The sequence below is a fragment of the Eucyclogobius newberryi genome, unplaced genomic scaffold (genome assembly GCF_026437365.1).
Source record: "Eucyclogobius newberryi isolate DKJ021-1_F unplaced genomic scaffold, fEucNew1.0.hap1 SCAF_21, whole genome shotgun sequence".
In the NCBI taxonomy this organism is placed as follows: Eukaryota; Metazoa; Chordata; class Actinopteri; order Gobiiformes; family Gobiidae; genus Eucyclogobius; species Eucyclogobius newberryi.
In genome coordinates this window covers 10728423-10746716 of record NW_027315846.1, presented here as the reverse complement: position 1 = coordinate 10746716, position 18294 = coordinate 10728423, and the positions used below count along the sequence as shown (strand labels likewise).

The 18294-nt window shown below is 38.5% G+C and overlaps 1 protein-coding gene across 1 annotated transcript; it reads left to right on the top strand.

Moving 5' to 3' along the window:
• The first annotated feature begins 418 nt into the window (after window positions 1–418).
• Window positions 419–12379, top strand: ky (kyphoscoliosis peptidase). The gene is made up of 7 exons (XM_072457763.1): window positions 419–504; window positions 2836–3377; window positions 4436–4550; window positions 5616–5733; window positions 7159–7350; window positions 8200–8390; window positions 9500–12379. The coding sequence occupies exons 2-7, from the start codon at window positions 2856–2858 to the stop codon at window positions 10828–10830; spliced, it is 2469 nt and encodes an 822-aa protein (XP_072313864.1). The 5' UTR covers window positions 419–504; window positions 2836–2855; the 3' UTR covers window positions 10831–12379.
• The last annotated feature ends 5915 nt before the right edge of the window (window positions 12380–18294 follow it).

Below are 18294 nucleotides of genomic sequence, written 5' to 3'. Positions count from 1 at the left end.
ATTAGTCCATACGACTTTGAAAATCAGCAGGCCCTTTAATTTGAAGTGCCCAGTATCATTCCGCCACTCTCTCCATATGCTTTCCCTCTTTCGGGGTATCTGCTCTGTTGCACTCAACACTTGCTCGACGCGCCAACTTTTCCACCTGCCTCTTTATGCCCGGGCCGTCAAACACAAACCGTTTTGGACACGTGCCAGCGCCAGCCGCCCCTCATAATGCATTCACACGTTGCACAGGCCCGGGGTGACCAGTATGCATAGACACCCATTAACAAAAACCTACAAGTTCACACAACGCCACACTGGTACGTCACACTGGGCCTACTCTATTGGCTGGACTTAGCTGCTTTGTAGTATTTTTAGGTCTGTTATTCTGGGCCCTGTACTGGCAAGTCTATGTGTGAGTATAAAAGCCTCCCCCTCTTTGCAGTAAGGGACCACTCAGGACTTTGGAAACATCGCTGCCCCAACTCTACCCCACCATTTTTAAAACATACTACTCAGGTAAGACAGTGGATTGATTTGTAACTATCCAATGTGCATGAAGTATTTGAGAGTCAGACCAAAAAAGTTAAACAAAATTAAACTTTGCTACTCATGTTTTGTGCTTTGATTTTAGTTCGACCGGTACTTGCCTAATTTTGTTTTTTAACTTAAAGTGAACTAAGTGTTTACAATGGCCCCTCCATCCACTCCGAACTTTGAATAAACATGAATGTCTGTCATGATAAATTGGTATTCATTGACCTTTGAACCAAGAATGTGTTTTGAAATGTGATATTCACACTTGGCTGGTAAATTAATGCTTGCTTCTTTTTGTGCAGAATTATTTAGATTTTGACAATACTGTAACTATTTGGTATTCACTATAACACAGTATATTCAGTATTCAGTATAACACAGAAGTTTAGAATTGATCTTGGCTTCAGGTTATGATGGGAAATAAGGTTATTCAATTGTTGCATGTTGGCCCACAAAAGCAATTCATATTCAACTAAGCACTTTAGGCTGAATTAACTTTTGTTTTGAATATACGGTTGTAAAGTACATTTGATTTGGCTTGAGCCTGACATTAAAGAGTGATGTTCCTTGAACTTGATAGAGGTTGCCTTTATGAAAGATCAGAGTTCAGGTGGCACTTTCTCCTGCAGCGCTGAAAGGAAATATTGATTTTGTGAAGGAGACTTGAGCTGGGAGGATAGGTGCCAACATAAAGCTGGAGTGTAGGTCATCTTGTTGCAAGGCAGTTGATCTCCTCCAAATCTCTGGGCCAAACAGCTGCTATGGTAAGAGTTTAAAGATGATTTCAGCTGACAGTGAAGTTTCAGAGGAGATTGTGGTGCTTATTTTAAGGTGCATGAACAGCGAGTGGCCTGAATATGAAGAGTTTATGCAAGGTCAAGGGTGAACCTGGTTTTCATTCTTGGAAAGCAGACCCAGTAAACAAAGCCTAAACTATATTGAACTTTGCATTTAGATTGGAAACTTTCACATCATCCAAACTCAAAAATAATTTGGAAACATTGGTTAGAGAGATTATTAAATATTGTTCATGTCACAACTTACTTGATTCGAATATTACTACAACTTAAGGTCATGTAGTTATTGACATATTGAGTTAATAGGTCTATGTACTTTTAAATTTGATCAAATAGTATTAGAAAGATATGGCCATATATATGCATTTTTGTCAGGAAAATGTACCATGTACAAAGGCTAGTATCATTGGCCATTTGCTAAAAGGTGTGTGTAGAAAATACAAATATTCCATAGTAGTTTGCTTTGGAAGGGATTTAGACTATGACATTGTTTCCATAGAATGATTATGTTGGCCAAAATAAGCTTAAGTCATTTTCCAATAGAAAAGTAAAGTATTTTTTGCTGTGATGGAAGCATGATGCTTAGCTTAGCTTAACAGCGCTAATGTCAATAAAACAATGATCTCACTACAGTGTGGTCTGCAGTTGCTGTCTATTTTTAGCATGTTCATCATACATAAAGTTTTAGGGTCACACTAATCTGGTAAAAAGCCGTGGCCCCTTCCTCGCCCTGCGCCATGACAGTGATGGACGATCCAACCTCTGTGTTCATTCTTGGTTACAAAGAGACAGAGAGTAATTACCGCTTAATCACTGTCCGGGACCCATACAAGACTATACAATGTACTTCCTGCTGCTTTGCTAATAAGCTAAAACACTAGAATATGGTGTAGGATTGAGGTGTGACGCATGATTTACCATATATATGGTGTGTATATATATATATATATATATATATATATTTACCATACATATTTACCATATATATATATATATATATATACACACTATATATGTACTGTATATACACTGTATATATATACATATAATATATATACATATATACAGTATGGTAAATCATGCATCTATGTGTGTTAACTTTGACTGAATTACAATGTTGATTGGTTTAGGTACAACAAAAATCAAATTTCTGGTAACTTTGAAAATATCACTAACAAACGGCTCGACTTTGCTGCAAAGGCTGAGCAATAATCAAATTTGAATCAAGATCAAGATTCTGTCTTTTGTAATTGTCAGTGATGTGCTTGGTGGCTTGGAGCAGAGTTCAGAGTTTGAAGGGAAAAATGTGACCATTTTCTATGTTAGGTGTTAGGATTAGTCTGTATTGTTTATTTTCAAGGAATTTATATTGAGAGCCAATACAATTGCATCAGATCCTGATTAATGATTATGGAGAGGGGGAAATACAAGACAGCTTGAACGCTTGTTAAATTATTTTTCTTTCTTTTTTTTAAAATAAACTTCAATCTTAACCAGTATTTCCCTTGTCTTATAGGAAACTATGATTAAAGCATAATGTCTGCTGAGGTTGCCATGCAGAAGTTCTCCTTCCCCTTCTCCTGCGGCGGTCCTGGTCTCCCCCAGCGCAGTGAGATCACCCCAAACACCTGTGTCCAGGTCAAAGCACTGGAGCTCCACAACCTCCAGGAAAACCTCAGCGAACCAGGCCTAGTTAAAGTGATTGGGGTGTGTAATGAGGTCCAAGCGGGTTCCAATTCAGAACAAGACCAGTGTACAGCAATGTCCCGGAAGAATGTGTTTGAGAAGTTGACAGCAGAGACAGAAGACCAGCGTCCCGTCACGAAGAGACAGCTGTCCTCAGAAAGTGCAGCCAGGACTATAACTGTGGTGAAGAAGAGCGCTGTGAGGAAGGATGGGGAGGACAATACCAAGGGAGTCAAACCTAAAACTGTCCCGGGGGCAAAGCTGGGCCTGGCCACAACTGGGACGGGGAGGAGGAGGCATCGAAAGGACCTCTTCAGCAGCTCTGAGGTTTTCCAGCGGGTGGACGATCGTGTCATCCGGGTGGGAGCTGAGGTGAGCCCACTTAGGAACACTATTTATAGCATTAGTAGATTACATGGGCAGCAACCGTTGCCAAAAGGACAGTGACATATGGGGGATTTAGCTGTAATCCTTTTCCAATTAAATTATTTTGCAGTTTTGAGTGTCGGACATTAGGAGCCACTATATTTGAGCAGAAGATATTTGAGAATGTGTGCGATATTACATAACAGCAGGTTCAGTTTTACCATGGGGAATTTTATGGGTGGATTTAGAAAGAAAGTATTTAATCAATCATTATTTAATTATGCCAAAGTTTATTACAGTAGATGAAGGTTAATTTCAAAATATCCTTAATGTATTATGTATTTTAAACTGTATTTATCTTAACATGCTTTTCCTGTTTTATAGGTCTATATATCAAATAAACTACATAGAATTGACACACTTTTTCTATAGAAATTAGATATATGAATCTTTGTTAACAAAAACAAAACACTTTTACAGTATATCAGAAACAAACAGGAAAGAGGCTGAGAGCTTATGTGGCACAGAACTGATTCAGAGCTGGGTCATGGTGATCCTGAAGTGAGCAGAAAAAAATACTCAATGAACCGCTCAGTTACAAAAATAGTGGCTTTCATTCAGGGCTCACAAACCTTGGGGCTTATGGGTAATGCGGCCTTTTCAATTAAATTGCAACTGGCAAAAGGAATCGAAGCTGCAAAAGCTGCTGGGAAAAAGTGGTGAAATAGCTGCTTTTCACGTTTGCGTAGATAGATGTTGAAGGATACTATATGCTTCATTTCAAGGAAATTTACTTTATATGCATTTAATAGACAATCGTGACATGTGAACAGGGTGAAATTGTGTATGGAAAGTAACTTGTAGTTCATATTTTTTAAAAAAATAATGTTTTTCTTTATTTTTCAGTGGGTAACCCATCTTAGTTATAGTGTCACTGTGGAGTAAGGACAAAATCTACGCGGCTTAGCACATAAATCACCCAAAATCTGCTTCTTCAGTTGACTTCACATGTTTTTTCCCCTTCTTGTGTCTTTTTTATGTTATATAATGTGACTTAATTGCAGCTGAAGGAGAAGTGTGTTTATGATGTGAAGACCATAGCCCTCGGTGTCACGCAGGCAGCCAGGACGGAGCTGGAGAGACTCAGAGCCATCTGGGTTTGGCTCTGTCACAACATTGGTGAGTGACTAAATGTCCCAAATGCCTTGTCAAAAAAACTATTTGATCAACCACGCTTTCCCAGGGGTGACCAAACCGAGCTCTAAGTTATACGCAGTTGTCTGTTACAGTCCTGTATTACTATTAGTTTTTTTTCTATCTAAATTTTCATTGCATTCATATGTTCTTGCAATCTGCATTGTATCGTACATTAAGCGATGCCTTAAAGCTGCTTTATGTAGCTTTTCTGGTGGAGGATCTGCCCCCGCCTCGTCTCCATGAAGATGTTTTTGCTTTGCCCAAATTATTCCACAGTATGGCATTAAACTTTCCAATGTCCATGGAGACAAGCAAGTGGTGCCACCTCAAGTTGGAAGTAATAAATGTGTCTAGCTGACTTGTTTTTTTTAGATTATAGTGGCAGTTTCAGAGCCACGGTTTGTCACTATAGCTGTAATGGTTTTATTTGACTCATGTGTCTAAGGTAACGATATAAATCTATGTCCAAACTTACATATTTTGTTTATGAGCTTTAATTGAAAATGAGTGAACATTCCACACTAAGTCATATTTCACAGGCCAGTTTTACAACTAATATCATTATTACCACCCTAACCCTTCTACTTTACTTAAATTAGCCCAGGTATAGACATTGAATAATTCGCATTATGTGATTAGCAATTGTTTAATCTCATTTATTTTAGTCCTGGTTCAACTGTAATATATCCTTGTTTTATCCTGGTTTAGTCCTTGGTGGTCATCTACCAAAACAAACCCGATCTCTGGTCTGGTTTATTCTGTATTAAGACCTACTTCAGTCCTGGTTTAGTCTCAGATTTAGACCTGGTTTGAGTCATTCTTCTGGTTTAGTCTGCAGCTAGTCCTCCTTATCAGAGCCATTTTAGTTTCATTAGTTCAGTTTTTTACAGAATAAGGCCAACCGGTGCGCAGAAGAACAAGATTTGTTGACAGAAGGAAATTAAACTAAATATAAGTTTAGTTTACAGTTCATCATTACAAACATTTGTCAATAACAGGGCTAGATGTTATTTATAAGCGATTATGTTTACCTGTGTTTCTCCTCAGAGTATGACATCAGTGGGTTTCTGGGACGGTCTGAAAAGCTGAGTTCTCCTGAAGAGGTGATCGCAGCGGGACGAGGCGTGTGCTGTGGATATTCCAGTCTGTGCTCAGAGATGTGCAGGTACATAACAACACAAACCTATGGGATATAATGTAATAGACATATTTCCCATACTTTCATACATTGAACCAACAGCATGTAACTTTCTGGAAGTGGCAAGTCACCTTTATGATCCTACTGAAATTGAAAGTTAAAGCCACAGTTTAATTTTAGGCCATGCTGAGGAATAATTTAGCCAAAGGAATAACATTTCCATGGAAACAAGCAGGAAGAGGCTCCCACAGACCAAGTAAGATTAAAATGTGTGGAGATGAAAGCCCGCTCACAGTAAGAACACTTGTTTTGGGAGGTTTTTGGGATGCAATAAATACATCCAAAATGACAGCTTTTTGACTAAAATGTTTTGCACTGGGGCTTTAAACATGAAAAGGTGGCACCAGTAAATCACAGCTAAAATGAAAAAAATTAATAAATGTATGTACTATGTAACTTTTATGGTGAAGAGTAACGCCACCTGCTGGTCTCCATGGAAATGCTATTGCATAGCTTGGACTGTTCCACAGTATGGCATTCATTTATCTATCTCCATGGACACAAGCAGGTGAGTTACTGGTCAGATTTGTGGAGAGGCGGGTCAGCTCACAGTAAGAAGGTATGCTATTCCAATGAATTTGTAAGCAATACAAATACCTGTTCATAAATGAATGCTAGATAGTTCCATTTTATTACAATACTATGGAACATTTCAGGCAAAGCGGCAACATTTCCATGAAGACAAGAAAGTGGAGAACATATACTAGAAAAGTTACATACACCTTTACATGTTTGGTCAATTAGCATAAAAAATAATTTCTGTATTTTACATTATTTGTGTTATTTTGTGTCCAGCCAAGTTTGCCATTGTATTCAAGTAAACTGAAATGTCAGCTATAAACTTTATGTAGAAAATTGAAATCCAAACTCAAATACAAAACTCATTTGCCCCTAAGTATATTCTTTGCCTACTTTCTGAATAGTATTTTCTGTAAAATAGTATGTATGTTGAGGAGCCCAAAATGTATTAAATGTGTTAACTTTTTTTAAACAAAATTGTATTTCTCAGAGTAATTTTCAGAGACCATACTGTTAGTCCTCCTTGAATAATATATTTGACAGTATAACAGTATAACAGTACCTCTTACTTGAGTAAAGCTTTTGGTTCCTCTCCCCTCTATCAGGAGGTCTACAAGTGACAAGCTTTATGTTGACAGTATTAAATAATTTCAAAATGTGTGTATCTTCTTCTTCTCTGTAATATTTAATCTATTTTCTTGTGATCTATTTGAAATAAATAAAATAAAAAGTGCAGGTTTTGCCCGTCCAATTAGGAACATGTTTGTTCAGAAGTTCTGTTTAGGCAGTTACTCTCACAGTCACATTTACAACTATGCTTTATTCTGACTTATTGGTTCTTATTGTTGAAAACACTGTGTTCCTATTTTCCAGGGAGGTGGGTATCGAGTGCCAGGAGGTCCCCGGGCACAGTAAGGGCGTAGGCTACAGACAGGGCCAGAGCTTGAGGGGCGTGAAGTCAGATCATCTGTGGAACGCTGTGCTGCTGTCGGGACAGTGGTTTCTGTTGGACGCCTGCTGGGGGGCAGGACGGGTCGATATGGAGCACGAGAGCTTCGTTAAACGGTCTCAGAAAAAAAGAAAATATACAGTGTGATATTGTCTGATTGTTATTGTGCACCTTTAAAAAAAAAAAAAAAAAAAAAATCCCATTGTCTAACACACTACTTTTTCTCAACATTGTGACCAGCTTTACAAAATCAAACTTACTGAATTCAAAATATAAAATTGTGCTTCTAAAATGGTCATGATTATTATTTTTAATATGATCTTATATTATATTATAATCTTGATGAATCATGATTATTAATTAACCGAATAATCTTTACATCGCTCATTACTTGTTGTCTTTTATTTTCATTAACACGCACTCCACCAACCAAATTGTTTTAGTAGCTGGGCCGTTTGTCATTATACTTCTGTATCAACACAAAATCTTACCATGGTCATAATGATAATAGGAATTTAGAACTACGTTTTTATAACCTTAAGTACAATATCTTTAAATGGGACATACGTAAAATTTACTTCAAGGTTTTAAACTGGTTACAACGGTGTTTCCCCATTCCTGCATGTTTGAGTGATCCTGTGCTGCCCTGCATTTGAGGCTCAGAAAATTCCTGTTTTCTCCTACCCTCTACCGCCGCCTAAATCGATGTATTTAGTTGGATGTTTGAAAAATTAAGAGTGACACATGTAGGGTTATGAAACGTCAGATAACCACTTTCCACAATAAAAACATAATCGCTGCTTGCTCCGGTGAATTGTCACTATTTTAGATCAATATTGCGGATTACAATGAACAAAATGCAAAATGATGAACTAAAAAAAGCAAATTACGTCTCCTTTAAAATAGAAACCAGACTTTTACTGTTGCATCAAAACTTCTTATCTCATACTTTTTGTTGTGTGTAGATTTGATGACTTCTACTTCCTGACGGACGCAGAGGAGTTTATTCACTCACATTTTCCCGATGAGGAGAAGTGGCAGCTCCTGGACTGTCCCATCTCCATCGAAGAGTTTGAGAGACGAGTGTTCAAGACCTCCGCCTTCTTCACTCTGGGACTGAGACTCATGCAGCCACACCACTGTCATATAGTCACAGGTGTGGGTTTAGTAAGGAATTCAGTGTTTACCATCACCATTTGTCTTTCCGTGTCAAATTTTCTCCCACAATCTAAAAGTGTACAGCAGAACAACACTACATTGGTTTAACAAGTTATTATATTTATGTCTTGTATTATCATTAACTAACATAACATTAAACATAAGAAAAGAAGAACAGTTTCAAAAAAATTCTGACATTTTACGCAAAACCGTATGACATAAAATGTGTAAAATAAGACAATGGAGAAAAATAGTCATAATCTTAGTGTTAACAGACATCTCTATTAAAAAAAACCTTGACTGGACAAAAAGTATGCAATGATGTTGTGCATTCTTAAGTAATATTTACACAAGTGAGAAACACTGGGCTGAGGTCAAGTGTTTCCAAAGAGCTCAAAAAGATTTGCAGACACTTGTAATCAGGAAGTCATTGGATGAGTTTTAATAATTGTTTAATTAGCTTGCTGTGATTGCGATTGGTGGTGGGAGCGAGAGGCTTTTGGCAACTGAATGGCAGAATAATTAAGTACTTAGATAGAAAGACGCTTTACAAATCCACAGAGAGACACAGTGTGCATTACTATTACATCAGTATTAGTGCTGGGCAATATGCAATTTAGGAGATAGTCATATTTGGATTCAGCAATTCTGTTTTTAACACACTTTACACACTCCCAATGGTCAGCTTCTGTTATGCTTTGAATTTAACCCAGGCATGTCCCTCAGACCATTTTTTGTTGGCCCTCCGGCTTCCTGTTGTTGGTCCAAACAACAAAGAGTAGTACTTTTTACTGTAAAATTTGTTATATCAACCTAATGTCCCAAGTCTTATTAAAGGTGTGGAGGCTCATCGAAACAATGTCAAATGCAAAATTTAATTCAACAAATTTGACATTGTCGAGTTGCTCCGTATAAGTTTCAAAATGCGACCCTCGGTGAAAAAAGGACTGTGCTTTAACCAGTTACAATGAAGTGTGAACTCTCAGAAGAAGCAAACAGCCTAAGATAGTGCTTTATGAATCTTGATCAAATTGAAATTGTGATCTTGAAAACGACATGAAAGTGACATGATTTCAATCAGCTATTATTATTATTATTCTTTTTCAGATGACGGTGAAGCAAACATCTCCCTCGGTTTCTCTCGTCCTACAATATTCACTTTTGAGACCACGGCTCATCAGGATCTGCTCCACTTGGGGTCCTCAGAGCAGCGCGACTCCACCAAATCGTCATTCGGACTTTTAACTGTATCCCACCGCACCATGAAGCTCCAACTCCTGCCTCCTGCCAGCGGAACATATGATGTAAGAATCTTCGCCCGTCCTGAAGCGGCCACTACTCCTCTTAAGTGGGTTTGCTCTTTCACAGTAGAGTGCCCTGTACCGAGAGCGATGGAGGAGATCCCAGAGAACCCCTTCTTATCTTGGGGTCTTCAGCCGAACGCACAGGTGCAAGGTGTGTCCGGGAGCAGCTTGGGAAGCGAGGTAGTTCAAATAGAACAAGGATCGTGCGAAGTTGTGCTTAAAACCTCTCGTCCGTTAATGTTAGTGTGTGAACTTATGCACCCCGAGTTAGACCCGGCTGTAGCAAAACGCTGCTTGGCCACGCAAATTCAATCAAACGCCTTAACTTGCCACGTTTTATTCCCTCAACGAGGATTTTACCGCTTATCAGTGTTTGTCCGCGACTACGAGAAAACAGAGGTCAAATTTCACAACGTCGCCAACTTTCTGCTACATTGCAAAGGGAAGTTGACGAGCCTAGATGAGCTGTTCCCGCCAAATTTAGGATCAGCTTGCGGTCCCGGGTTGCGTACGTCTGAATTTGGGTTTACGAAATTCAGCCACACAACGGGGGTAGTGAGCACGCAGCAAGGAAAGTGCAACATAACTTTTCACAACCAGCAAGACTTAGAGCTCCATACTGTATTAAGTCAGGAGAAGATCACCAAACAGAGCGGCCTCCCTCTGTCCCGGTACCTGTTTTGCACATACACAGACACCAAGGTGACTGTGAGCGCCTCCTTGCCCGAAAGAGGGGTGTACCGACTCGGGCTGTACGCCAGGACCACCCCGGGAGACAACTTCAACCCCATGTGCGATTTCGTTTTGAATACCAGCTGCGATCAAGAGGGGGCTCCGTTCCCATGCGTGTACTCGGCCTGGAGGAAAGGTTGCGTTCTCTTCGAGCCGAGAATGGGACGCTTGGAGCCCGGGTCGTGGGTGCGGTTCAGGGTGAGGGTGCCGGGAGCGCAGAGGGTGTGTGTGGTGGGGGAGGCCAGGACTGATCTGAAGCTGAACAAGAGCAGAGTCTGGGAGGCGGATGTTTTCACAGGCGGAGATGTCCAGCAACTCAAACTGGCAGCTGGGTCGGGAGAGGGCACAGATATGGCGGTGATGATGACCTTTGACATCAGGCTGCCAGAGAAGGAAGAGTGAAGGAAAGATAATGACTGTTGTAACAGAATTAGATGGATATAAGGATGCACAAATATAGCAATGATATAATTATTATGATTATCTGACTGATAAGCAATTAGTTGTGGCTAATCAATTGTATCAGGAATCAGAGAGATCAATAATTGAGATATTTGGGCAAATTAAAAATTGACTGGCCCAGGATACTCTGATATACACTGCCTGTCCAAAATAAGCAAATGCAGTAAGTACGAGCCTCCTACTGGATTCTTGCTGCATGAGTGATGATCTTTCAGCTGCAACACGGTATTTAAACCTGACCGATGCAGTGAGCGGCTTCTCCTTTCTGAAACAACCATGTGTAAAGACACATCCTGTGGTCATGGGAAATATGTCAATATGTTTGAGAAGGGTCAAATCATTGGTATCAAGCAGAGAAAACATTTAAGGAGAAGAACAAACTAATCTACTGCAGATCCGAACCCCAGTGAGTGTTTAGGACGAGCTGGAGAAGGCTTTGTGCAGTGGTCAATAGGTGAAAAATAATGCAACACTGGATGGAAATACATCTTTTAATATTGCAGAAGCTTATTGAAACTATGCCACTGTGCTGTAATCAAAACTAAAGGCAGTCATATCAAATATAAGAGCGTGTACCCCTTTTATTTGGCTGCGACTTTTTTTGGACAAGCAGTGTACATCTTTAATCTAAAAGGATACTAGGTAAATATATCTGCAGTCTCAGTGCCATGAATTTAAAAATTATATTTGCTTTTTCATTGGTGTTTTTGTTTAAATTTAGTTTGTTTTTATGTATAGATGAATGTATCTGCTTTGATATCAACTTGCCAGAGGCATGTTGTGTTTGAAATATTTGAAGTGAATCAACGCAGCTGATGCTAAAATTAGGTACTAAATTTCAAATGTATTTTACCAGTTTTAAAGGAACATTTTGTTCACTTTATGCAATCCACTTTCGAAGCCTACTGCGAACCTATATGTAGAGACTGGTTGTGAAACAAACAACTTACCATGAATATAGTCAAAACACATTGATGCATCTTTATAGGATGACAGGAAGAGACAATAAGTACACAAAATAAACTGTGATTAATTCAGGTTTACATACACATCATCTCACACCTTCTTCTTCTTCAACTGCCAAGACCACACGCATCGCACAGGAAGTAGAAAGGACTGGCTCAAAAGGCAACAAAAATATTTGTCATTTGTAAAAAGGGAAAACATATCTGTACTTACATGATTATTTCTTTGAATTATGTGATGTTTTTTTCAGTAGAAAGTTGATTAGATCCGACCAACAGTGGTAAATATTTGAAAGATGATTTGAAAGCTACGGCCTAATCCCGAGAGAGCTTAGTGCTGGTTGTCAATAGTGCTCAGCTGTGGTGCTAAACAACGATACTGTGTGGTCTTCGTTATGTAATTCTGCCTGTATTATGACGAGATGCATCTCCAAAGTTATGTAAATAAAATGACTATAAGGTCACTGACTTTTGACATGTACCTGCTTCTAAATGTGAAATTGAATAAACTTGATATAAGACCATTTGCTTACTGTTTGTGCTAATGCAGACATACACACAAAGAACACTATGCCCCTACAGCGAGGGCATCGCCCTTGGAAATGGGAATAATAATTGAGTCAACAATATAACATAGCCTTTTTAGCCTGCTGTATATTAGACATTCTTACGTTATAGAAGAGACACTTTGAGCTGGCAATTACCTAGGTACATGCATTTGCAGATCACTTTTTACAGATAAATGTGACATTAATTAACAACACAACATAGTAATTTAAACATTTATTTAAAGTCACATACAACCTAGCAGGGGCAGTACACTTCTAATTCTACTGCAGATATTTGCGCTTCAGCCCTTTGGCAATGGAACATTTCATGTTATATAGGCATTTGTATTTTTATTAGATTTCAACATGCCAAAGATTTAGCACATTTTTGGAACATTTTAGCAATGTAAAAATGTTAAGTTTGGTGTAACTCAATTTTACACAAAATTGAGTTACACCAATTTTTCTGATTTTTATATGGGTTCCTAACAGATGTAGACAGTAGCCTATAATTTACTATCATTGAATTTATGTGGCCCATGTGAATAATCAAATATGTATGGCTAATAATACATTATATAGATGAACCCTCTCTCCCATCTGTGAGAGTAGGATCTCTCCTTCACTATGGTTTTTCCTGAGGTTTCTACTTTTTCCCAAAAGGTTTTGCTTTTTTTTTTTCTTGCCGAGAATGAGGGTCTAAGGACAAGGGATGCAGGGACATTCATCCATTGCTAATTTCCTGTGAACATGTTCAATCTGTTTTTCTATTTCACTGTCGTCCTTCGAGGCAACTGCTGTTGGGATTTTGGGTGTTAAAAAAATAAATTTAATTGAAAATGGAAAGATATGCCTAAACACCAACCAGAATACCAAACATAGTTTACATGGTTTTAATGACTTGTAAATATAAAACTTATGCACCCCATCTATTGGGGCCATACTTGAAGCTATAGCCTTGACTTTAGCTTGATAAAGTTCAGCTAAAGTGACCACAAGAATGAACTGAATTTCATGTTTATTTTAAAGAAATTACACCGTGAAGATATTACTGTGTGCATTTATCCAAACGTCCCTGTGGCAGCAATGGACACGAAATAAAGATAGACTGAAAATACACTGGGGCAACCGGTCAGGAGCAGTGGGCGCTGCGACTGGGGAGTCGGGGACCCATCTCTAGATCTTCAGCTAGGCTTGTTCAGAACAGGAGGATTTGACCAATTGTGCATGTTCTGGGTTGATGGCAGAAACAAGAATGCTCAGAGGAAACTCACCCAGTCACAGGAAGAAACATAGAAACTCTGCACAATTGTCACTGAGTTGGAATGCAAAACAAAACTGCAAACATAGGCTATATTGTAGACACCCATCTTAACTACAGGAATATGTTGTAATAGGCAGTAAGTATTACGAGTAGCACTAGCATCCTCTTTGTCTTTTTAAAGCTAGATATTGATCTCCTGGCAAAACAAAAACCAGAAACAGTTCCAATTATAACCTACCTCCCATTCCAAAAAGATGTAAATTACGTTGGGCCTTAGGAAGACAAGTTAGAGCAGCAAATTTGTCTGATTAATTAAACACATATCAAAATCAGCTCAAGCTTCATGAATGAATTAATGATCTAATGAGGACTTTCTTTAGCTCATGCAGCATTAAACTGTCATGCATTGAAAGCTGAAAGTACAAATCCCTTCTTTTGTACAAGGCACTATTACTGCAGTGACCCAGCTTTGGCTTTCAGAGTGATGGCTGTTTACATGGGGCTGTCATAATAATACCCCTCAAATAGCCACTCACTGATGCCTAAAGTTAAAACACAACATCAAAACAAGGGGGCACAAATGTGTAACTAAACAGACATGTTGCCAGTGCTTTTTACCAAAGGGAGGGGGCGCTGCTTGAGTCGCTGGGTAGAGATTGTATTGATGTCAGAAGTTAGACACGCAGGCTGCTGGATCTGCCTGGCAACAATACAAGGACAAGCGCTCCTTATGCGTTCCAACCGAAATAAAAGTGTGCCACAGCGGGACAGTGTCAAGTGGGATTCCTCTGAGAAGTGACGTCCAGCTGCCTGTTTAACTCAGACAAACTGAAAAATATCTGCGCGCCAAAAGATGCTCATAAAAGGAAATGGATGGTTATAGTTGCCATGAGGAGAGCTGTGTCTGGTAAATGCAGTGCAGCTGGTTCAGTTTCCATTTGACCAATAAAGGTTTGTTTTGATTACGCGCCTCTTTAGGAAACTACAAACTCACTATTGCATCCTAACAACCCTGTTTCTCTTCAAGGTTAAAGAGACGAGAAACATTATAATTTAACCATATAAATATTTAATGAATTAAAGACAGTCAATTAATAGGACAGATTATAAAAGCTTCAGTCACAGGAAAAACACAAGTTACAGTAGTATTTGTGAAACAGCGTTCACTCCCTCTGAACATGTGAAGGTCAAATTGGCACTTTACATTTTCTTCACAATAGATGTCTAGGAACTTGCAGATGAATATAGAGGAAAAGACATGAGCCCTTTGATTTAGTCCCATATCTAATCCTGCTATCAATCATTTTAACAGCAAAATAAATATTTAACTGTAGCAAATCTAAATAATATCAATATTTGCACGTTGCCTTTTTGTTCCCTTTGGACCTCAATGGGACGGAGCAGCCGTTTACAATCAAAAGCCCCCTGAGGTTTTTAGAGATATTTGGTCGCTTCCCAAGTAAACAATTGTCTCACATCAAATAGTACTGTAAAGACAGATCATTAACAAAACCCCATTGTGTCTCTTTAAAACTTACCAACACAAGAAAAATCCCCATTGGATAACAACAATAATTCACTGCTGTTGAGCCTTTGCATTACAACATGTCATGTATAAATATTGTCACCAAACTTGTTTTTGTCCCATAACATCAGCTACAGAAGTCTGTCCAAACACACGCAGGTGAAGACAGGTGCAGTTTGACAGAGCGCGGTGCAGAGCCATGTTGAGAGGCTTTGGAGGGCTCAGAGTGACCCCAGAGTGAAATAAACATGGGTCAAACTTTAGATTAGTTAAATTGCATTGTATATATAAGCTGGTTTTACGTCTCTCCAGGCTGGATATCAAAAGTACCAGTTATACGTTAACGTTGATATCATTGTGATGGTATGGTCGATATCTGCACAAAGTATTGTTTGAACCCAGACAATATTTGGTATTTTTTTTGCATATTTCAAGTACCTGAATTGTTTTGAGCCCTCCAGCGTCCCCTGGTCTACTTAACTCTCTGTCATAGCAAAAGTACAAATGCACTTTGTTTTAGAAGAACAACTCATGGTTTCCTTTCACCAACACTTTTTCAGGCCGATCCTTCAGTCTGCTGCGGAGGCACTGCTGGATCAGAGAAACCCGATGTGAGTCCAATCAGATTCTCTTGTTGATTCAAAAATTGCATCTTGTTCGTTTTTGTGTAACTGATGCAAATTCAGTTTTATAAAAAATACTCTGTTTTGAGGTAATTTAAAATAGACGCGTTTACTCTATTATGTTGGTGAAAGGCAAAGGTTAGGATATTTACAAAGTACTGTATTTGTTATTCGACTCATAACATGCAAAACAGCGTCGTACTGTGTAGATAAGACATAATATTTTAACCACCTGAGACATTTTTTCCTCAACACTTTTTTCCTTACATTGGTAGATACTAACCACTGAAGACAGGGAAGAACCCAACATAAAAAAGCTCTGGTCAGTTCAAAATAGAGCCTTTGGAAAATTGACTCAATTTGAGATTTTAAAATAAATGGTTCCTTGCTGCCTTATCTTCCCCTTGAATCATAAAAATCATGTGCTATTACATCGTCAGTGGTTATATTGTTATGCCTGATCTGTTAACATCTAGTATAGCATTACATTTAATAGAATATACAGTAATAGTATGTGTTAGTGGCATCCCACTAAGCTGTTAGTAGACACTCCACGTCTCTTCTGTGTCAGAAGCCCCAACAGCCCTTTGCACTGTCAATCAAATAATCTCCCCACAGTATTACGTAACTGGATCGAAAGCCACACTGCATCCACAGCTACACAAATGTCATAATTTTGTCAACACATAAGATATCTTTTCAATATGATCTAGTTTGGTATAAAACACGTACAGTGTTAATGTCTTACCCCAAATCACCTCTTGTTTTTAAAATGGCTTCAGTATTTTTAGGTTCTGTGAGTAAAGCCATACTCCAAGCTGTGAAAGACTGAGAATCTAGCAGCTCATTTGTCTCTTTGTCCTTAAAGATCTATTTGAGGGTACGGTTAAGAACAAGTACATAGAAACAAGTTAGAATTGCACTTCTTAAAAAACGTTCAATAAAAGGGTGAAAATGGACTAATTCTAAATTTATTCATCGACAAGTCAGTGGAGCATGTGACCAGTTTGGCTTAATTTGAAGTGTAGACGGAAATAGAGTGAACATTAACGGTTTGTCACTGAAAAGAAACCTATTCATTAAGACAGAAAGATGTTGTTAGATAGAGGTTTAAAACAGCTTATACGATTATATTTGAATGTTTTATTCATATCAAGAAATCAGCTAATATCTTTACTTGACATTTAGTTGTCAAAATTAACTTATATATATATATATATATATATATATATATATATATATATATAAATATCTTGCATATACTATATTTAAATGTTTCAACTTTTTCCTATAGAAACCCTCTTATGCATAGTCAATGATATGTGTGGACAATGACTGATGGCTAATAATCTCATCAATAATAAATCGATTAGTCTTTTACATCAATGTAAATGTCAACAGGTGAACCCATTAAGAGTTAAGTACTTTAAAAGCTCCAATGAATGTGAAATATATGCAGAAAATACAGTAATGCTGTTGTGTTATTTAACCTCATCTGGAGTGGCGAATGGAAGACATACAAGTAAACTTCAGCATCCACACAGCAAACATCTGGATTTATGTAACAATGCACCAGTTGCCACATCGCAATCCAAGGTTGCACACAATCCTAAAACCAAGTAATCTCAAAAACAAGCACACATCTGGATTTATGTAACAATGCACCAGTTGCCACATCGCAATCCAAGGTTGCACACAATCCTAAAACCAAGTAATCTCAAAAACAAGCACAAAAGAATGAACTAAATCAAGTAAATAATATATAATTTGAATGGCTTATGTTATGGTGTTCAATGCTATAACTAACACTATAAACAGTGATAAATGAATTCAAACTAAATGCAATGACTCCATGTAGTGATTTAAATGGCTTGTTAAAGTCATGCTCTTCTTTACAGCCTGAATACTTGGACCTCTGCAAACATCTCTAGTGTGTGAAGACCCTCAGTGATGTAACGTGTAACTCGGCGGCCGCAGCTGTTCTGACAATGACGTTTCGCTTCAGGGAGTCGCGCCTGCTTTATTGCACTTTCATTAGATTCACTTTAGGAGTCTTAAAATAAAGACCGGGATGTGATAAATGGCTCCGTTCGTCAGTTGTCATTGTGTTTACCGCGCTCCAAGGCCCAGTGCTGCCTCTGCCGTGGCAGGCAGACAAGCTAACAGGTGGGGCCCGTATTGGGTGACAACAGAGGAGGAGTGCTTCTTGAGAAAACCCATGAGGGAGTCCACCGAGTGTCACACGGCCCTCCACGCCAGGCCCAAAATAGAGGCTTTAATTTGCCAACTGCGATAAACAGAAAGCTGCAAGCACGCATTCGGAAATTCCCCTCAATTGTGCAAGATTCCTCAATACTATTTCCTCTACACTATTTTTTGTATTGTAAAAAGCTTTAGTTTCTCTGTTATATAAACTTGAGTAACTTTAAATTGTAAATAAAAGTGGAAATGGTTTATTCTGAACACTGCTACTTGACTA

Coding starts and splice junctions, on each gene's coding strand:
- ky (XM_072457763.1), top strand. CDS start 2,856: ATGTCTGCTGAGGTTGCCATGCAGAAGTTCTCCTTCCCCTTCTCCTGC. Junction 4,551..5,615: donor TTGGCTCTGTCACAACATTG/GTGAGTGACTAA, acceptor GTTTCTCCTCAG/AGTATGACATCAGTGGGTTT. Junction 7,351..8,199: donor CACGAGAGCTTCGTTAAACG/GTCTCAGAAAAA, acceptor TGTTGTGTGTAG/ATTTGATGACTTCTACTTCC.